Raw genomic sequence first — 14,586 nt, forward strand, 5'->3', positions numbered from 1 at the left:
CACTCTTTGCTATTCTCTGTCTCTTAATGATCAATTATTTTTAATTGGAACCTCTTGCATTGTGCCCAATCTTAAGAGGTCCCCATCAAGATCAGGGCTTCAACAAGATGGGAACAATACCAACACATATGTGGGGACAATAGAGATTTTTTTTTTGTCCCAAAGAGCATGATCCTATTTAGAGAAGGGCAGAAAAAGAAATGGAGGTAAGGATGATTGGAAGAATTTGCAGACCATGGGCAAATTTGGGAAAAGTATGACTGTCTCCTGACTTCTAGTCTGGTGCCCTGTCTGCTGGCACACACTGCTTCTCATTTACTAATATAAGTGTCATTGTATGTGCAGAATTACATTTAAGGATAAATAAAATAGGCTGGTATTGCTACAAAGAACTTTATCAGCTAAATAAGGTGCAGCAAGGGATGATGCTGAGAGGTGGACATTGTGAAAATAACGGTTCTCATGACACAGTTTTCCATCGGCTTGTTTTTATGTCTATAACTTATTATTACATCTTTAATGTCTGTTTTCAGTGCTATAGTGAAATGCTGACCAAAGGACACTTTGTTAACAAAGCTTTAATGAAACTTGGTAGCAAAACAGAGGAGTCCTTTAAGTGAAATTGCTGAATTTCTTGAAATTGTTTTCTGAGAAATATTTGTTTTCAGTTCTCATGTTGAGAGGTTTAGATAAAGATTCAATTCAGAATTCAGTACAGGAAGATCTTTGCTTGAGGAAAATGATGGACATGGAATTAAGGCATTAACTTTGTTTATGTTGACTTTATTAGTTGAAGTGGCAAAATTCTTAAGAACTCTCAAAGACAGAAAACTAAATCCCTGTCTGTGGGCTATGATACAAAGTTCTGTGCCTTCATAACTGCAAAACCATCCACAGATTAATTAGTCATTGCAGGTCAGGGATTTTTTACCAGAAAAGACAGTTGGTGGCTCAAAGTAACTGTAAAGCACAGACTTTTAAATCTTAAATGCAGGACTTAGGTTTAGCCTACCATAAAAGCAGAAGCTGCCGTGAGGTTTGATCCGAGCTCTGGAAACCCAGCCCACGTCCTGCCCCTGCTAGAAGAGCAGTATGGTTCAGGCACAGGCGCTGTTCCGTCCCCTCGCACACGGCTCGGTTCGGTCTCAGCTTCCCGCGGGCGCTCTGAGCTGCTTTACAGAGGCCAGATCTCTGCCTTCATCTACTTTGTGCCGGAATTCTTTAGCCGTCGTGAGAGTTGTTTCTGCAAATCCAATTGCTGATTTATTATCTTCAGAGAGCAGAATGTGTAAAGAAAAACAGTACGAGTAAATGCTCTCTCTAGAAGGGCTTTCTATCCACTCACATAATCCCGCTTGGTTCCAGCCTGGTATGCATAGCTGTGGAAGGGTGTCAAATGACATCCCTTTTACTGGCTGTTGGCCCTAATGGAATGCTTCTTTGCACATCTCGTAAAGTAAGGACAGGAAATGCTGCCTGAGACTTCTACATTTTGCAGTTAATTAAAAAAAATAAAATTAAAAATTTGAGAGGTAAGAGCACGACAAATAAGAAATGCTCTTTTCATAATGGATCAGATAAAAAAGATTCCATCTTTACATTTTAGTTTTTTACCCTTTCTAAAGACTGACTTGCTTTAGATAATCAAAGCTGGCTTTGAACTAACCCACAGAAAAAAAATCTTTTTTTTTTCTTTAAAAATAGCCCTATAGATATATATACATATCACAGACTTTCATTCTTTTTATAGACAGTTTCATTTTCTGGGAGAATATGAAAGTTCTGAGCAATCCAGAACTCACACAGGCACAACAGCAAACACAGGGAATGAGGATGAGCCACACTACTGCAATTAACACCAGTGTTTAATTAGCAGACAGCTGCATTGGGCAAGGGCCTTTTGATTTTCTTTCTTCACTGGGCTTTTGATGAGAGATTTACCTACAGTTATAACTTCTAGCTGTTACACTCGCATGCACTCTGCTAGATTTGCACGCACACACATACACACACCCCACATGGAAAATCTGTGGAAGGAACCCATGTCAGGCAAGTGATCTGATTTGTCCCTTAGGTAAATATTTTTGGAAGTAGTTCCCTTTGACTGTCTTCCATGAAAAATCTATGTTACAATTTTGTTTTTTGGGCAGGGTAAGCTATAAATTCATGTATGCTTTGGTGCTTTTAGGAATCCTTTTCTGATTCGTTGGTTTACTTTATTTAGCAACAAAAACCTGATGTATGATGAAGGTGAATAGGTGCAGAAGTCTGCCCTGGGAAAGGGTGGCATCAGGGCAAGACACAAACTTCTATCCTAGTCAACTTAGACACTTCTGTATTTCATTGGTGAAAGAAGTGTAATAGCTTCATGCTGTTCCCTGTTGTTAAGGCAGGAAAATGTCCAAACATCCAACTAATCCTTCTCCTTGGCCATCATATTTGAGGTCATGGTACCAGAAAGAAACTGTTGAGGAACTAAGAGATGAAGTAAAAACATGGCAGGGAAGGTGAATTCTCACTACTATGGGCTTGGATGAAACCTTGGTCAACTCTGCTTTAGGCCTACTACCAAGGTGTAGATTCAGCAGCAAGCTGTAGTGAGCAGCACTTATTTAAAGAAGGACAGCAGAGATGTCATTGACCCTGTTGATGATAATGGTGTTTATAACTTATAGCAAATGAGTGCTTGGTGAGCACTGGAAGAGTTAAGAACCTTGTAGTACCAGCACAGACCCAAACCCTTATTCCTGCTATGCCTAAGCACCACTGTTACACAAGTCCATTTTGTCTGACATGCATGCCCAGTTTAATGTAATTCTTTATTTACCTGGCTTGCCTCTTTATACCCTCTCACACTTTATATTTGAGCCTGGCTAGATGATACTCCTATGAAAGTAGGTGCTCAGCCTGACCAGTTTTAGATAAGATATTGGAGAACATACAAATAATTTATTCTAGCTGGTGGTCTTAATTTGGCATTCTCTAAAACATAATCTACCTGAAAAACATCAGACTGTGGGACAAAGGCCTGACAGGGTATTTATATTAACTCTATTATAATCATATTAAATTTCTTCTGATTTTGAGAGTATTCATTCTCACAACATCCCTATAATATAGAGAAGTGTCACTGCTCCAATTTTATAGGCAAGGAATTAGAGGCAGAGACAAGATTTTTCTAGATGCGCACCTGGGAATTTAAATGTTTACCAAAAGTGCTTTCCATGTAACCTGCCTCCATTTTTAGCTGCTCAAATACTGCTGGAAAATGACTGTATGTGATCTGGCCACCATCTGTGATTGTGCAGGTAATCAAGCACTTGTCTTTCAAATCTTAGATTAGTGCCTACTTGCTAGAACACCTTTTTGTGTCCATCTGGGCCAGATAACATGTTTTTCTTCTACTGCAGCTCCTGGCAGAATTCCCTATTCACCACAAGTTTTTCAAGTCCCTCACAATGTTAGCCTGAGGAAAAGGACAGCATAGTGGAAATTATCTCCTAGCCTGCCCTGAGAATGACTTTGCCTTCCTGTAGATTGGATTGAGAACAATGCTAGAGTTTCAGTACCTTCAGTAAAGCTCAAAGTAGGGGAGAATTTGGCCTCTTTTTGTTCTTCTTTCTAGATGTTACCCTGGCCCTTTGGGATTGAAGTTTTAATGGTAAGGTTGTGGCTACCCTGACAGCCACATGGCGAGATTAATTTCCAAGATCTGTGCAGCCAAAGTCTATTCACATAGGCTACTCCTCTAGGCAGCAGACTCAGATCTTCTATGTGTACTTGTAAGGGTAACATGCTTAAGTGAAGAGCTGCCTATTACCAAGACAGGTTGTGATACAGCTGGGGCAGCCAAAATGAACAAATTTTTGTAATCAGGATTTCTTGACTAGTATGGATTACTGATCTCCTCCAATTTATAGTTGTCATTTTAAAATGTGCTCTAGGCCCTGCTTATTCCTGCTTTTTATCCATATTCTCATTTATCCCATAGTTTCCTGGCATGTGTAGGCTGGGGGTACAGAGAGGAGCAGGTGATCAAGAGGAGTATGTGCCCATGACCTTGTCTGGGGCTGTCCCGGCATCATTCAGCCAAATCCCATCTGGCTGCAGCTGTGGTAGCACAGTGCTTGAGCCTGGTGTTTACCTGAATTAGGAGAAAGTGCTGTCTGTGCCTTATTTCCACTGATCTGGTTTTGAGACAAGCAGTGCCCAGCCACCTGAACTAGGCAATCTTGGATCTTGGGTTTAAATAGCATCAAAACCCTCCCTTGTACCTCCCTCCTCTGACTGCAGCACAAACTGGTTTGTCTGAGCAGTGTTAAACTCTGGTGTATATATTTTACTTTTAGTTTGGCCAAAATGTGTTGATTCTAAGTGGGGCATTTGGGAATTTGCCATGACTGTGTCTATTCCCCCCATCCTATATATTTGTGCAGTGTTGTATTTGCCAAAACCACACACATGTTAGCATGAAAAAAATTATCCTGGTTTTTATAGGGCAGGCTTGGCAATAGTCTTCCTCAATGAACAGTTAGAGTGCTGAAGACTCACAGTGTCATCTTCTCTCCAAGCAACAGGTTAAATTTCTTTCAGCTGGATTCATGGTTTTAAAATAAAAAGGAGCAGAAAGCATGTATGAAGGGTGTATATGCAGGGTGTATATGAAGTACCTGTAAAGTCTGGAAGGAAGTGAGTGAGATGAAGAAAAAAAAGAGGCCATTTGAAATGCAAGCTAGTAATTTAGCTTCTAAACCCATGTGAAATTATAAGTAATGTTTACTGTTGCCAGTTGGTGAATACTGAGATGTGTGGTTTTTACTTGCATGCAAAGCTATTGGTTGTGGGTGAAGTACTTAGACAAAAACATTCAATCATCGGTGTGGGTATTCCACCAAAAATAAACCCAAACAATCACTGACGTATTACAAAAGCTCTTTTTTCCATGGAGACAAACATTCAGTTGCTGCTGCTATTCATGAACTCTAGAGCAGTAGAAGCCTCCTCTTTAACTTGCCTGAAACAATAATCCTTCATTTTAGAAAGTAACAGTAATGTCTTTGAAACTGAAGAACCAGTGTTTCTATAGTTTTCATGAAAATATAGTATATGGTGTACACTTACAGGGATATGGATCAATGATAACTATTACTTGCCAAGTTATTGTGAACCAAAAAATGCTGCATAGACAAGTGCCAAAGGTAAAGGTGAGGTAACTTTTCTTAAATTTAAATAAAATTAAAGTGGGCTTAAACATTAGTCAGAGAAAAATGTTTTGCAGTGATTATCAAAGGTTAGTAAAGTCTTATTTTTCCTCCATTTTTCCAGAGAGCTTCACAAAGATTTTTTGAATTGTACTCTATTATGAAAGTAACTGCTACTTTGTTATCAAAATGCTGATAGACATTTTTATTACAGAAGGCCAGACACCATCACTACTTGAAATTCTCCAAATTGTTTCCACTGTGAGCAAATTCAGTCTTGATGTGAGTCACATCTGCTTAAAAGTGAATAGCAGTTGCTTCTACTTTATATCAGCATCAAATTTCACCAACAATTTCAAATTTTAAAAATTATCTTAAATCCCAGGATTTGGATAGTTTTTTGTAAGTGACTTTAAATCTGGAAGTAGCTAATAGGAAATACTAAAATAAAAGCATTCAGCTTTAATGGTTTCTGGTGGAAATAGAGAGGGTTTTTTTCAGATATAAATGTCTCACAAACTAAAAAAAGTCTCTATATAGAGTTTTTCTACATATGGAGAAAAAAATATCGATCACGTGTGAACGGTTTCTCATGCAGTGAGCGCGGATGAGCGGAGGCCCGTGGGACAGGCCCCCTGCACAGATCACAGGCGTAGCTGGCCCTGATGTATTAAGAATTGATTGCATGTTTAGCAATGCAGCTGTGGCTGCATGGCACAGGGGTGTCAGTCACACCACTGCTCCTGGCGGCTGCCAGTCCTTCACAGCACAAGCTGCTCCAGCCATTCTGGCCGGCACTGATGGATTAATGGGGGGAAATGTTTATAGAAAGGTTCAGGTTTCCCGAGTGAGTGGAATGAAACCCCCCTCAGCAATGATCAGCAAGCTCATGTCATGGAGCAGTTTGAAGCAGCCTGACTGGCAGGAATGCAAAGGTCTTTTCAAAAAGGAAACTTGACAAGTGAGCAGTTCTGGGGAACAGCAAGAGGTGTTTTCAAATAAAAGATGTGGCTCTTCCAGAGAGGCAGCATGAATGGGGCTAGCTCTTAAAAGAACTTTTAAATCAGTAGTTCATACACTGTAAAAGTAAAAGGTTAAGTTTGAGAGCACAGTGTCCAAATAAAATAGCAGCCTCAAAGTGGAACTGTTACACACTATGCTTAGTAAATGAAATAATGCTGCAGTGGACCACCGCTGCTGTGATGGCATCTAGCTAAGGCACCTTAGATCTAACTCTGTTCCGTAACTTAAATTTTAGTATTGGCATAATTGAAGGTACAGGAAGTGTGATGAATGCAGACAGTAGGCTGAAATCCTTGTGAAAGAAATGCTGTGAAGTATCATCATTTCACAGGTGTACAATTCTGTTTGTTGGGGCATTTTCCGTGACTGTAGCAACACAGCTTGAGATCTAAACATTCATTCCAATTTAAAAATTAAATAAAACAGACCATTCCACTGAAGCTTTCAGATGACTGTGATAAGAAATAATGTAGGCTTCAGGCTAGCTGTTAAAGTAAAATTCACTGCAACAAAATTGCAGAGAGCAAAGGTGCTGTGGGAGAAAAAGCACCAGTTCATGATACTGCCCCGTTGAGAGCCATTAAAAAGGACCTAGTCCTTAGTCCTTAGTGTTTTCCTTACTACACTCCACCCGTCAAAGTGAGGACTTAATTTACAGCACTTGTAGCACCCTCCAGTTCTCAATCTTAAGTCTCTTTGGAATGGGAAGAGAGTATTATCCTTATTTTCTAGATAAGGGAACTGGTTTATCAGCTTGCCCTCAGCTAGAAGCAGAGACTGGAAGAAAACTTGGCTAGGATGCAAGTACCTCAAATCAGGGCAGACATTTGAAACCGGCTGTCTCAAAATGTGCTCTCCTGTTATGAGGGGCTGGTAATCAGAACAGTTTCAAGCCACAGCTGAGTTTCCAGTCTGCATTCATGGAAAAGTCTCTTGCATTATCCATAACAAAGTGGGAGACACCACTATTCAAGCGCTTCCCCCGTTCTAAAACCTGTGAAGTATTCAAAGTTGGAAAGAACGTCATTAGAGCCCTCGTATTAAAAATTATTTATTTAGTGATCTGTACATGGGGTGAAGCAGGGCCTCATACAGACCTTCAAAAAAAATCAAGTAAAAACATAAATACATATTTTCTTACAAAACTGAGATTTACAAAATATACATACTGCACTTGTCTGACACACTTGGTTTTTTTCTTCCACGTGCACATTATAAAAGGCGAACCAAGCCCTGTGAGTCTGACATCAGATCTACTGAAGGATTTGGCTGATAGGCCCATTCCTCATGCTCAGACTACTGGTATGCCCTCAGACAGCAGCAGTCTGCCCCCTCACCCTGAACAGGTTTTTTCTTTTTAAAGTTTCATTCTAGACACTTTCCCCCAAAAAACATGAAGAGCAGCTATAGGGTGGAGACTTGCTAAAAATCCAGAATGTCCTAATTTATCCTTAGGCAAGAATATACACACACACATATACTTATAAAAACAACCCTTCAGTGAATATAAAGGTAAAGTAGTATGTAAAAAATAAAATATGAACAAGTCAACATAAAAATTTTCAGAATAGAAAAATCTGTCACATTTCAAAAAGAATGCATTTGATGATAAATTTTTGAATGCTTTTCCTTCCAAGACGTGATCACTGGAAACTTAACCAGCTGCACTTTAGCAGAAATGAGAAGGTTCCTCACTTGCAGTAACTGCTTGATTTTAAACCCCAACCCCAGCCCCCCCACCTGCACCAAGAATCATTGCCATGCAGCTCAGGGAACCTGAGGAGCAGGCAAAGGGTCCATCGTGAGCCAAAACGATTCCTCCTGTCCCCAGAATCCGGCTGTGTATTGACTTTTTCTGCAGTGAGCTCACTGCAAAGCAGGAAATAAACCAGGTTTATGGGAAGAAAAAAAATCCTATCTTTACATTACATATTTTAATGGCTCTTGTTTTGGCAGGTGCTCTCGGGTAAGCTCTTCTTGCCCTCTAAATCTTACATTTCCTTCAGCTTAGAAAAGTGACCCATATTGAACGGTAGGAAAACATCCTGCCTCCTCCTTTTTTTCATAAAAGGAATGTTTATTTCTGCGAGCTCCTCACATCCAAGGGTGAACCTCAACGACTTCTTTTTGTTAGTTTGCCCATAAAAACCGATCCCATGCTTATGCCTTTCTACATAGAAAACACTTTTGTTTCCCCCTTTGTCTCCTAGAACAAAGGCAAGGGGGAAAAGCCTTCTGCTGAAAAGCAACAAGTCATTTCTTTTCAGGGTGTGGAATAGCAACCCCCTCCTTCCCCACAGCAGCAAGAACAGATCGAGCCAAATTTTTACTTTAAAACAATTACACCATGTATCACTGAGGTAAAAAGGAACTTGTGAGCTGACAGAACAGAGGCATCTCCCCAGCACACGATCGGGCTGTAGCCGGCTGTGCAGTACTCACGTGATGGCTCCGCCGAGCTGGAAGGAGCAGGCAGCGAGCTCAGGCTCGGGAGGAACCCTGCCCACGCTGCAGTTCGGCCCCAGCAATTCAGGGAGCATTTGGCTACTCCTCGGCAGGGGTGGCTCAACACATCTGGCTTCCCCTCCCTCTTGTCCAAAGCAAGGCAGGATGATTTTAGTTGGGTTGGGGCTTCTTTTCCTCGACAGGAGTAGAAGGAGAGAAGTAAGGAGACTTTTGGGAGAAGGACTCTCCTGTCCCAGCAGTGGCCTCTTTTTCTGTCCTCTCCCACTTAGCTAGTCATAAGCACCACTGCACATAATTTGACTGATATTTTATGCATTGATTATTTTTTTTTTCAAACCTTCCTTGAGGAAGAAAAAGTTTAGAAAAGCCTCCCTTCCTCCCTCTTCAGGGAATCATTGCCCTACTCCTGTGCTGAGTATCCGTCTCCTCTGCCTCCTCTGCGTGTATGCATGTGTGAGTGTGTGTGTGCCAGAGGGGACAGGGGGGTCTCATACTGCCGTCTCGCCTTTGCTGCCGGTACTGAGTCTGTGGTAGAAGCGCCGCCAGGACTGAAGGGTTTTGCCAGACCAAATCCAGAAGCCAGTTGTGATCCCAACAATCATGGTCATGAGGTACTTGATCATGAAGACAGTGAAGTCTGGGCTCATAGGGGCAAAGTGGCTGGGACAGGGCACAGCATACGTTTTGCAGGTCTGGAGGAGCCACGTCTTCTCCCAGGTGCCACGGAAGGCCTGCTCGTAGAAGTAACACGCCAGAACAATGGTGGCAGGCACCGTGTAGAGGACACTGAAGACACCAATGCGCACCATCAGCTTCTCTAGTTTCTCCGTCTTGGTGCCATCGTGCTTCATGATGGTGCGGATGCGAAACAAGGACACAAAACCAGCCAGCAAGAAGGAAGTGCCAATGAAGAGATACACAAACAAGGGCGCCAGCACAAAGCCCCTCAGTGAGTCCACACTGTAGATACCTACATAACACACCCCACTGAGTACATCCCCATCCACCTGCCCCATGGCCAAGATGGTGATGGTTTTGACAGCGGGCACAGCCCAGGCAGCCAGATGAAAATACTGGGAGTTGGCCTCAATGGCCTCATGGCCCCACTTCATGCCAGCAGCCAGGAACCAAGTGAGGGACAGGATGACCCACCAGATGGAGCTGGCCATGCCGAAGAAGTAAAGGATCATGAAGAGGATGGTGCAGCCTTCTTTCTTGGTGCCTTGGGCCACAGTGCGGTAGCCATCCTCAGAGAAGCGCTCTAGACACACCACCCGCTCCTCCAGCAAGAAACCTGCTGCGTAGGCCACTGCCACCATGAAGTAGCAGCCCGAGAGAAAGATGATGGGCCTCTCCGGGTAGCTGAAACGACGCATGTCTACCAGGTAGGTGAGCACGGTGAAGAGGGTGGAGGCACAGCAAAGCACGGACCACACACCCACCCACAGCCGGGCAAATCGCACCTCTGCCTCCTTGAAGTACATGAGCCCATTGGGCCGGGCTGGCTCACAGGGGGCTCCACAGTCTCGCTCCCCCAGGAACCGATAGCCCAAGTAAGAGGGCACTTTGAGCTGCCGGGGGCAAGAGAAGGAGAAGCCAGAGGGTGGCTGTGGCGGGGTAAGAAAGTCAGGGAGGTATCCAGCAGTGGGGTGGGCAGTGACCCCCCGACCCGCCGCACCACCGGGTCCTGGTGGGGCATCCGACGTGTTCTGCCCCACGCAGATCTCACCCGCACCGTGAACAGGGAAGTTCTCGCAGCGGAGCCGCTCTGGCCACTGGAAGCCGAACTTGTTCATGAGGGCCTCGCAGCCCTGACGGGCCCGCTCGCAGAGGGAGCGGCAGGGTGGGATGGCTTGCTCCAGCACGGTGCACACCGGCGCGTACATGGAGCAGAGAAAGAACTTAAGCTCGGGCGAGCACTGCACCTTGACCAGCGGGTAGAACTGGTGCACCTCCAGCCCTGCGTCCTCCTGGTTGGTGTGGCCCAGCAGGTTGGGCAGGATGGTCTGGTTGTAGGCAATATCCGTGCAGAGCGGGATGGAGATGGGCTGGCAGAAACCGTGGTCCGGCACGGAGATGCCCTTCTCGCCGTGGTACTGCTGTGCCGTGGCACCCGCGGGGGTCCCCAGCAGGGCGGCCAGCAGCGCGGCCAGCCCCAGCAAGGGGCAGCCGGCGGCGGCCGCTCCGCCGCATTCTCCTGCAGCCCGCATCGCCGGGGCGGCCGGGGGCCCGGGAGCCTCGGGGAGTCTTTCAGAGCCGGCCGGCGCGGTGCCCCTGGGGCATCAGCGACCAGAGGGCGGCGGCGGGGCCCCTTCGGTGGGGCAGGAGGGCGGCGAAGGGAGGAAAGCGGCTCCGCGCCGGACCTCCACGACTTTCTTCCTCGGCTCCGACGCGGCGGCGCTCACGGAGTGGTGACGGCGCTTCTCTCGGCTCAAAGTTTCCGGAGCTGCTCTCCCCGGAGAAGGCGGCGGCGGCGGCGGCAGCAGCGATGCAGGAGACGCGCGCGTAGCCCGGTGACGGCTCTGGCCAGCTCCGCGCAGGGTCCCGCGGCGGCGGCGAGGCGGAGGCGCTGCTCCCTTGCACGACTGCACGGCCCCAGGGATTTAGGTTACGGCTAAATGGATTATTACCGCGCCCGGCTGAGCCGTGTATTTTACTTCGGGGCTTAAATAACTTTCAAAATCCAATTACTGCGCGATCCTCCCCGCGGCTTGGCCGAGCTCCGCTCCCGACGGACACCGCTGCGGGCTGTGCGTCCGGGGTAGCCGCGCGCCTCCCGCCTCGGCTCGCTCCGCTCCGCCCGCGGCCCCGCCGACAGCACCCGCTCGGCGGCTCCCGGCCCGGCACACAAAAACGGCGCAGCTCCGCGCCGGCCCCGCCCCCGCCGCCGGCCCCATTCACAAACCGCGCCGGGGGCGGAGCCCCGCTGTGCCCGCCCGCCAATCCGCGCTGGGGGGCGGAGCCGCGAGGGGGGAAGGGAGTGGGAGGAGCTCGCGCCGCGGGGAAAAAAGTTGGGAACAACTTTTCCCATCCCCGCCGGGCCGGGCCGGGCCGGGCCGGGAGGAGCCGCCCGCGGCTCCCACCCCCCGCACTGCCCGGCACAGCCGGGAAGGAGCGGGGGGGCGGGGGGCCAGGCAGCTCGCTCAGGGTGGCCCGAGCAAACTAAAATTAACTGGCTGCTTTCTGAGCTGGCTTTGAAAACGCGAACAGCTGCCTGTGCCCGGAGTTATTAAGAAAGAAGAAAAAAAATAGAGTAAGGGAAAAAAAAAATCCCAAACCCAGCGCCCGGGTACATTTGCAGAATGATCCTATTGCGTAGTTGGGATGTTCGTGTCTGTGCGCCGTCGCTTCCCCAGCGTGGGGGGTTTGATTTGTTATCGCACCATGACCGTTGCTTTTTGCTGGCAGAATAAACGCTTTATTCACGCAGACCTAAGCCCTAGCTGGGGGAAGGCAACTTTTTTTTAAATAGTCCAGTTTTACCTAAGCCAAGAGGAGAAATTTTAAATCCCCATTTGTACTGTGGCGATTCCTTAAGAGACTCAAACAGTGAAAAACCAGGAGCTCCTCTGTGAAAGCACTCTGCGTGCAGGAGGGAAAATGGCATGGGTGGGGGAGAGCCCTGTTACTGGCCTGCTAGGCCAAGCAGATCTAGAACTAGACGCCAGCACCCATTTGCTAAGGACAAGAATGTGGGGTTCACAACATAGCTGTGTTTTGAGGTGCACTGCCAAAGCGCAGGGAGCTGGGACCATGCAGCCAGGGTGCAGGCAAAGCATGTCCACAGCAGCACAGAAGGGATGTGCTTCACAAAAGCTCTGCAACAAGGCCTGCTTCTGCTTCACTGGCCCATGAGAGTTTGTGCTCACAGACAGGCTTAAGCCAAGTATTATTCTACTTACCCCATCCTTCCCTTTGAGGACAGAGGTCCCTCTGAACTGCAGTACTCAAATTCTTACTTTTACTCCTTTGCTCGGGATTGTGCTTCTGTTAGCAGCTAAGCAAAGACACCAATCCTTACCATCCTCCAGGGCAGTTAAAGAGAGCAGGGCTTGGCTCAGGGAGCTCCAACAGCAATTGTTGAACAAATGTTTTCCATATCCTCTACTGCTCATGAGCAATGTGTCCTCATGCCAATAAGACCATAGTGTTGCAGCTCTTGTTACATTTCTTAAGAGAAGCTGACGGTTATAAACAGGCTTGCTAAAATAAATTTACTCCTCTTAATGGAGATGTTTTTAAAAATAATACTGTGAATATAAAAAAATATATATGGGAAGGACTATCTAGTCATGGCTGCAGCAGTTCCTTCTGGAAAATAAATGTCTTTTCTACTTTCTCAGTTAGTTGTTTGAGAGTGCCTTAGAGGAACTTCACTTTCACAATTTTTTAAGGATTTTTATCTAAATTCCTTGTTTTTCTACTCCTAGTAACTAAGAAGGTTTTTGTGATACTCTTCACCTAAATAACCACCCATGGGACAAATTTACATTAATCTGTCTACTCTCTTGTTTGGGTTTTGGCCCCTAATAGCTTTCAATAAAATTATTCTTTCCACAGTTTTGTTTCGGGGTTTTTTTGGGTTGGTTGGGGTTTTTGTTTTTGTTTTAGGTTTGGTTCTTTGTGTGTGTGTGTGTGTGTGTGTGTGTGTGTGCTGTGTGTGTTTGTTTGGAGTTTTTTAATTTGGTTTGATTTGGTTTGTTTGGGGGGGAGCGGTCTGGGTTCCTCCTTTCCCCCGCTCCCCATTCTGTAATAATCACCTTAAAGCCTCCCTTTTTCACTTTGGCTTATATGACTGTCTTCATCTGCAAAGCACTTTGTGATATTCACTATGAAAAACATTGGATGACATGAGATGTTTCACTGGCAGGAAATGACAATGCAGAGAAGGTAAACCAACCTCAAACTTTTTGCCCCATGGATTGCTAATTCTGATTTCTGTATGTAAAGAAACAAGTTCAGAGCTGTTGTATAGCAAGAAACTCCCTCTTGGCAATGGGGAGACAGTGACAGGAACTATTCAGAGTTAGTCTGGTCAAATCAAGGGGCAGTGCTTGAGCTGGACATTTATTTAAAAGGGCAAATAGCATCAGTGGCTCCCCTAGTTTTCTACTGGTCCCATTTGTTAGAGTCATTCATCCAAACCATGGAATGAACAAAAAGATAAGTGGGATCTCTGATACATGCTGTAAAAGCATCCTTTATACTTAGGAATATAATGTAGAATCAAAGTGAAGCAGAAGCGGGGGGGAAAAAGTGAAAAGAAGAAAGGAAGAAGGATTATGTCCTAGATTATTTCTTAGGGAGAGAAGAGAGTAAATTTACCACTGTGGAATGATGCTGCTAGGTCATCCCAGATGGCAGGAATGTGCAACAGGATTTACTGAGATGGATGAAGAAAGTCTCTTGGTATGTTACCAAATTCTAAGATCTTTTTTCTATTTAGATCCACTGGGAGATGGGAAACAATCACTGAGAGAAGCAATGGCAGTTGCCTCAAAATAGCACACTGTGGTGTTAGAAAATCTCAGATTCCTAAATCAGTCTTAGACATCCTGACAGCTTTCAGGGGACAATCAAGAGAAGGAAAAGAAAGAAAAAAAAAAAAAGGAAAAAAAAAGCAGCAGCAAAATTCATGATTCTGGAACACAGGTTAGTCCAAGGAATCCAGAACCTCTGTAATTACCATCAGCTATAGTTCAAATGGCAGCCTGCAAAATTACTTAAATTTCCTCACAACAGGAGGGATCCTCATCAGCACAGTAAGCACAGCAGCCACGTTATCAGTCACCCACAACAAATGCACTGCACAAGACTTTGCAGCATCTGACAAGTTGTCTATTGCAACCACGGAGCTGTACCAAAGGTTTTCTGTAAAAATCTCCTAACTGCTAAT

General features: G+C 45.5%; 1 protein-coding gene across 1 annotated transcript; it reads right to left on the minus strand.

Annotated features, from left to right (window-relative positions):
* Positions 1–7,288: 7,288 nt before the first annotated feature.
* FZD7 (frizzled class receptor 7) lies at positions 7,289–11,517 on the minus strand. Its single transcript, XM_005519898.3, has one exon. It carries the CDS (start codon positions 10,898–10,900, stop codon positions 9,179–9,181), a length of 1,722 nt encoding a protein of 573 aa, XP_005519955.1. The 5' UTR covers positions 10,901–11,517; the 3' UTR covers positions 7,289–9,178.
* Positions 11,518–14,586: the final 3,069 nt, after the last annotated feature.

The sequence above is a fragment of the Pseudopodoces humilis genome, chromosome 8, assembly GCF_049639895.1.
Source record: "Pseudopodoces humilis isolate 2021_Gansu_Grassland_sample_001 chromosome 8, ASM4963989v1, whole genome shotgun sequence".
NCBI classification, from domain to species: domain Eukaryota; kingdom Metazoa; phylum Chordata; class Aves; order Passeriformes; family Paridae; genus Pseudopodoces; species Pseudopodoces humilis.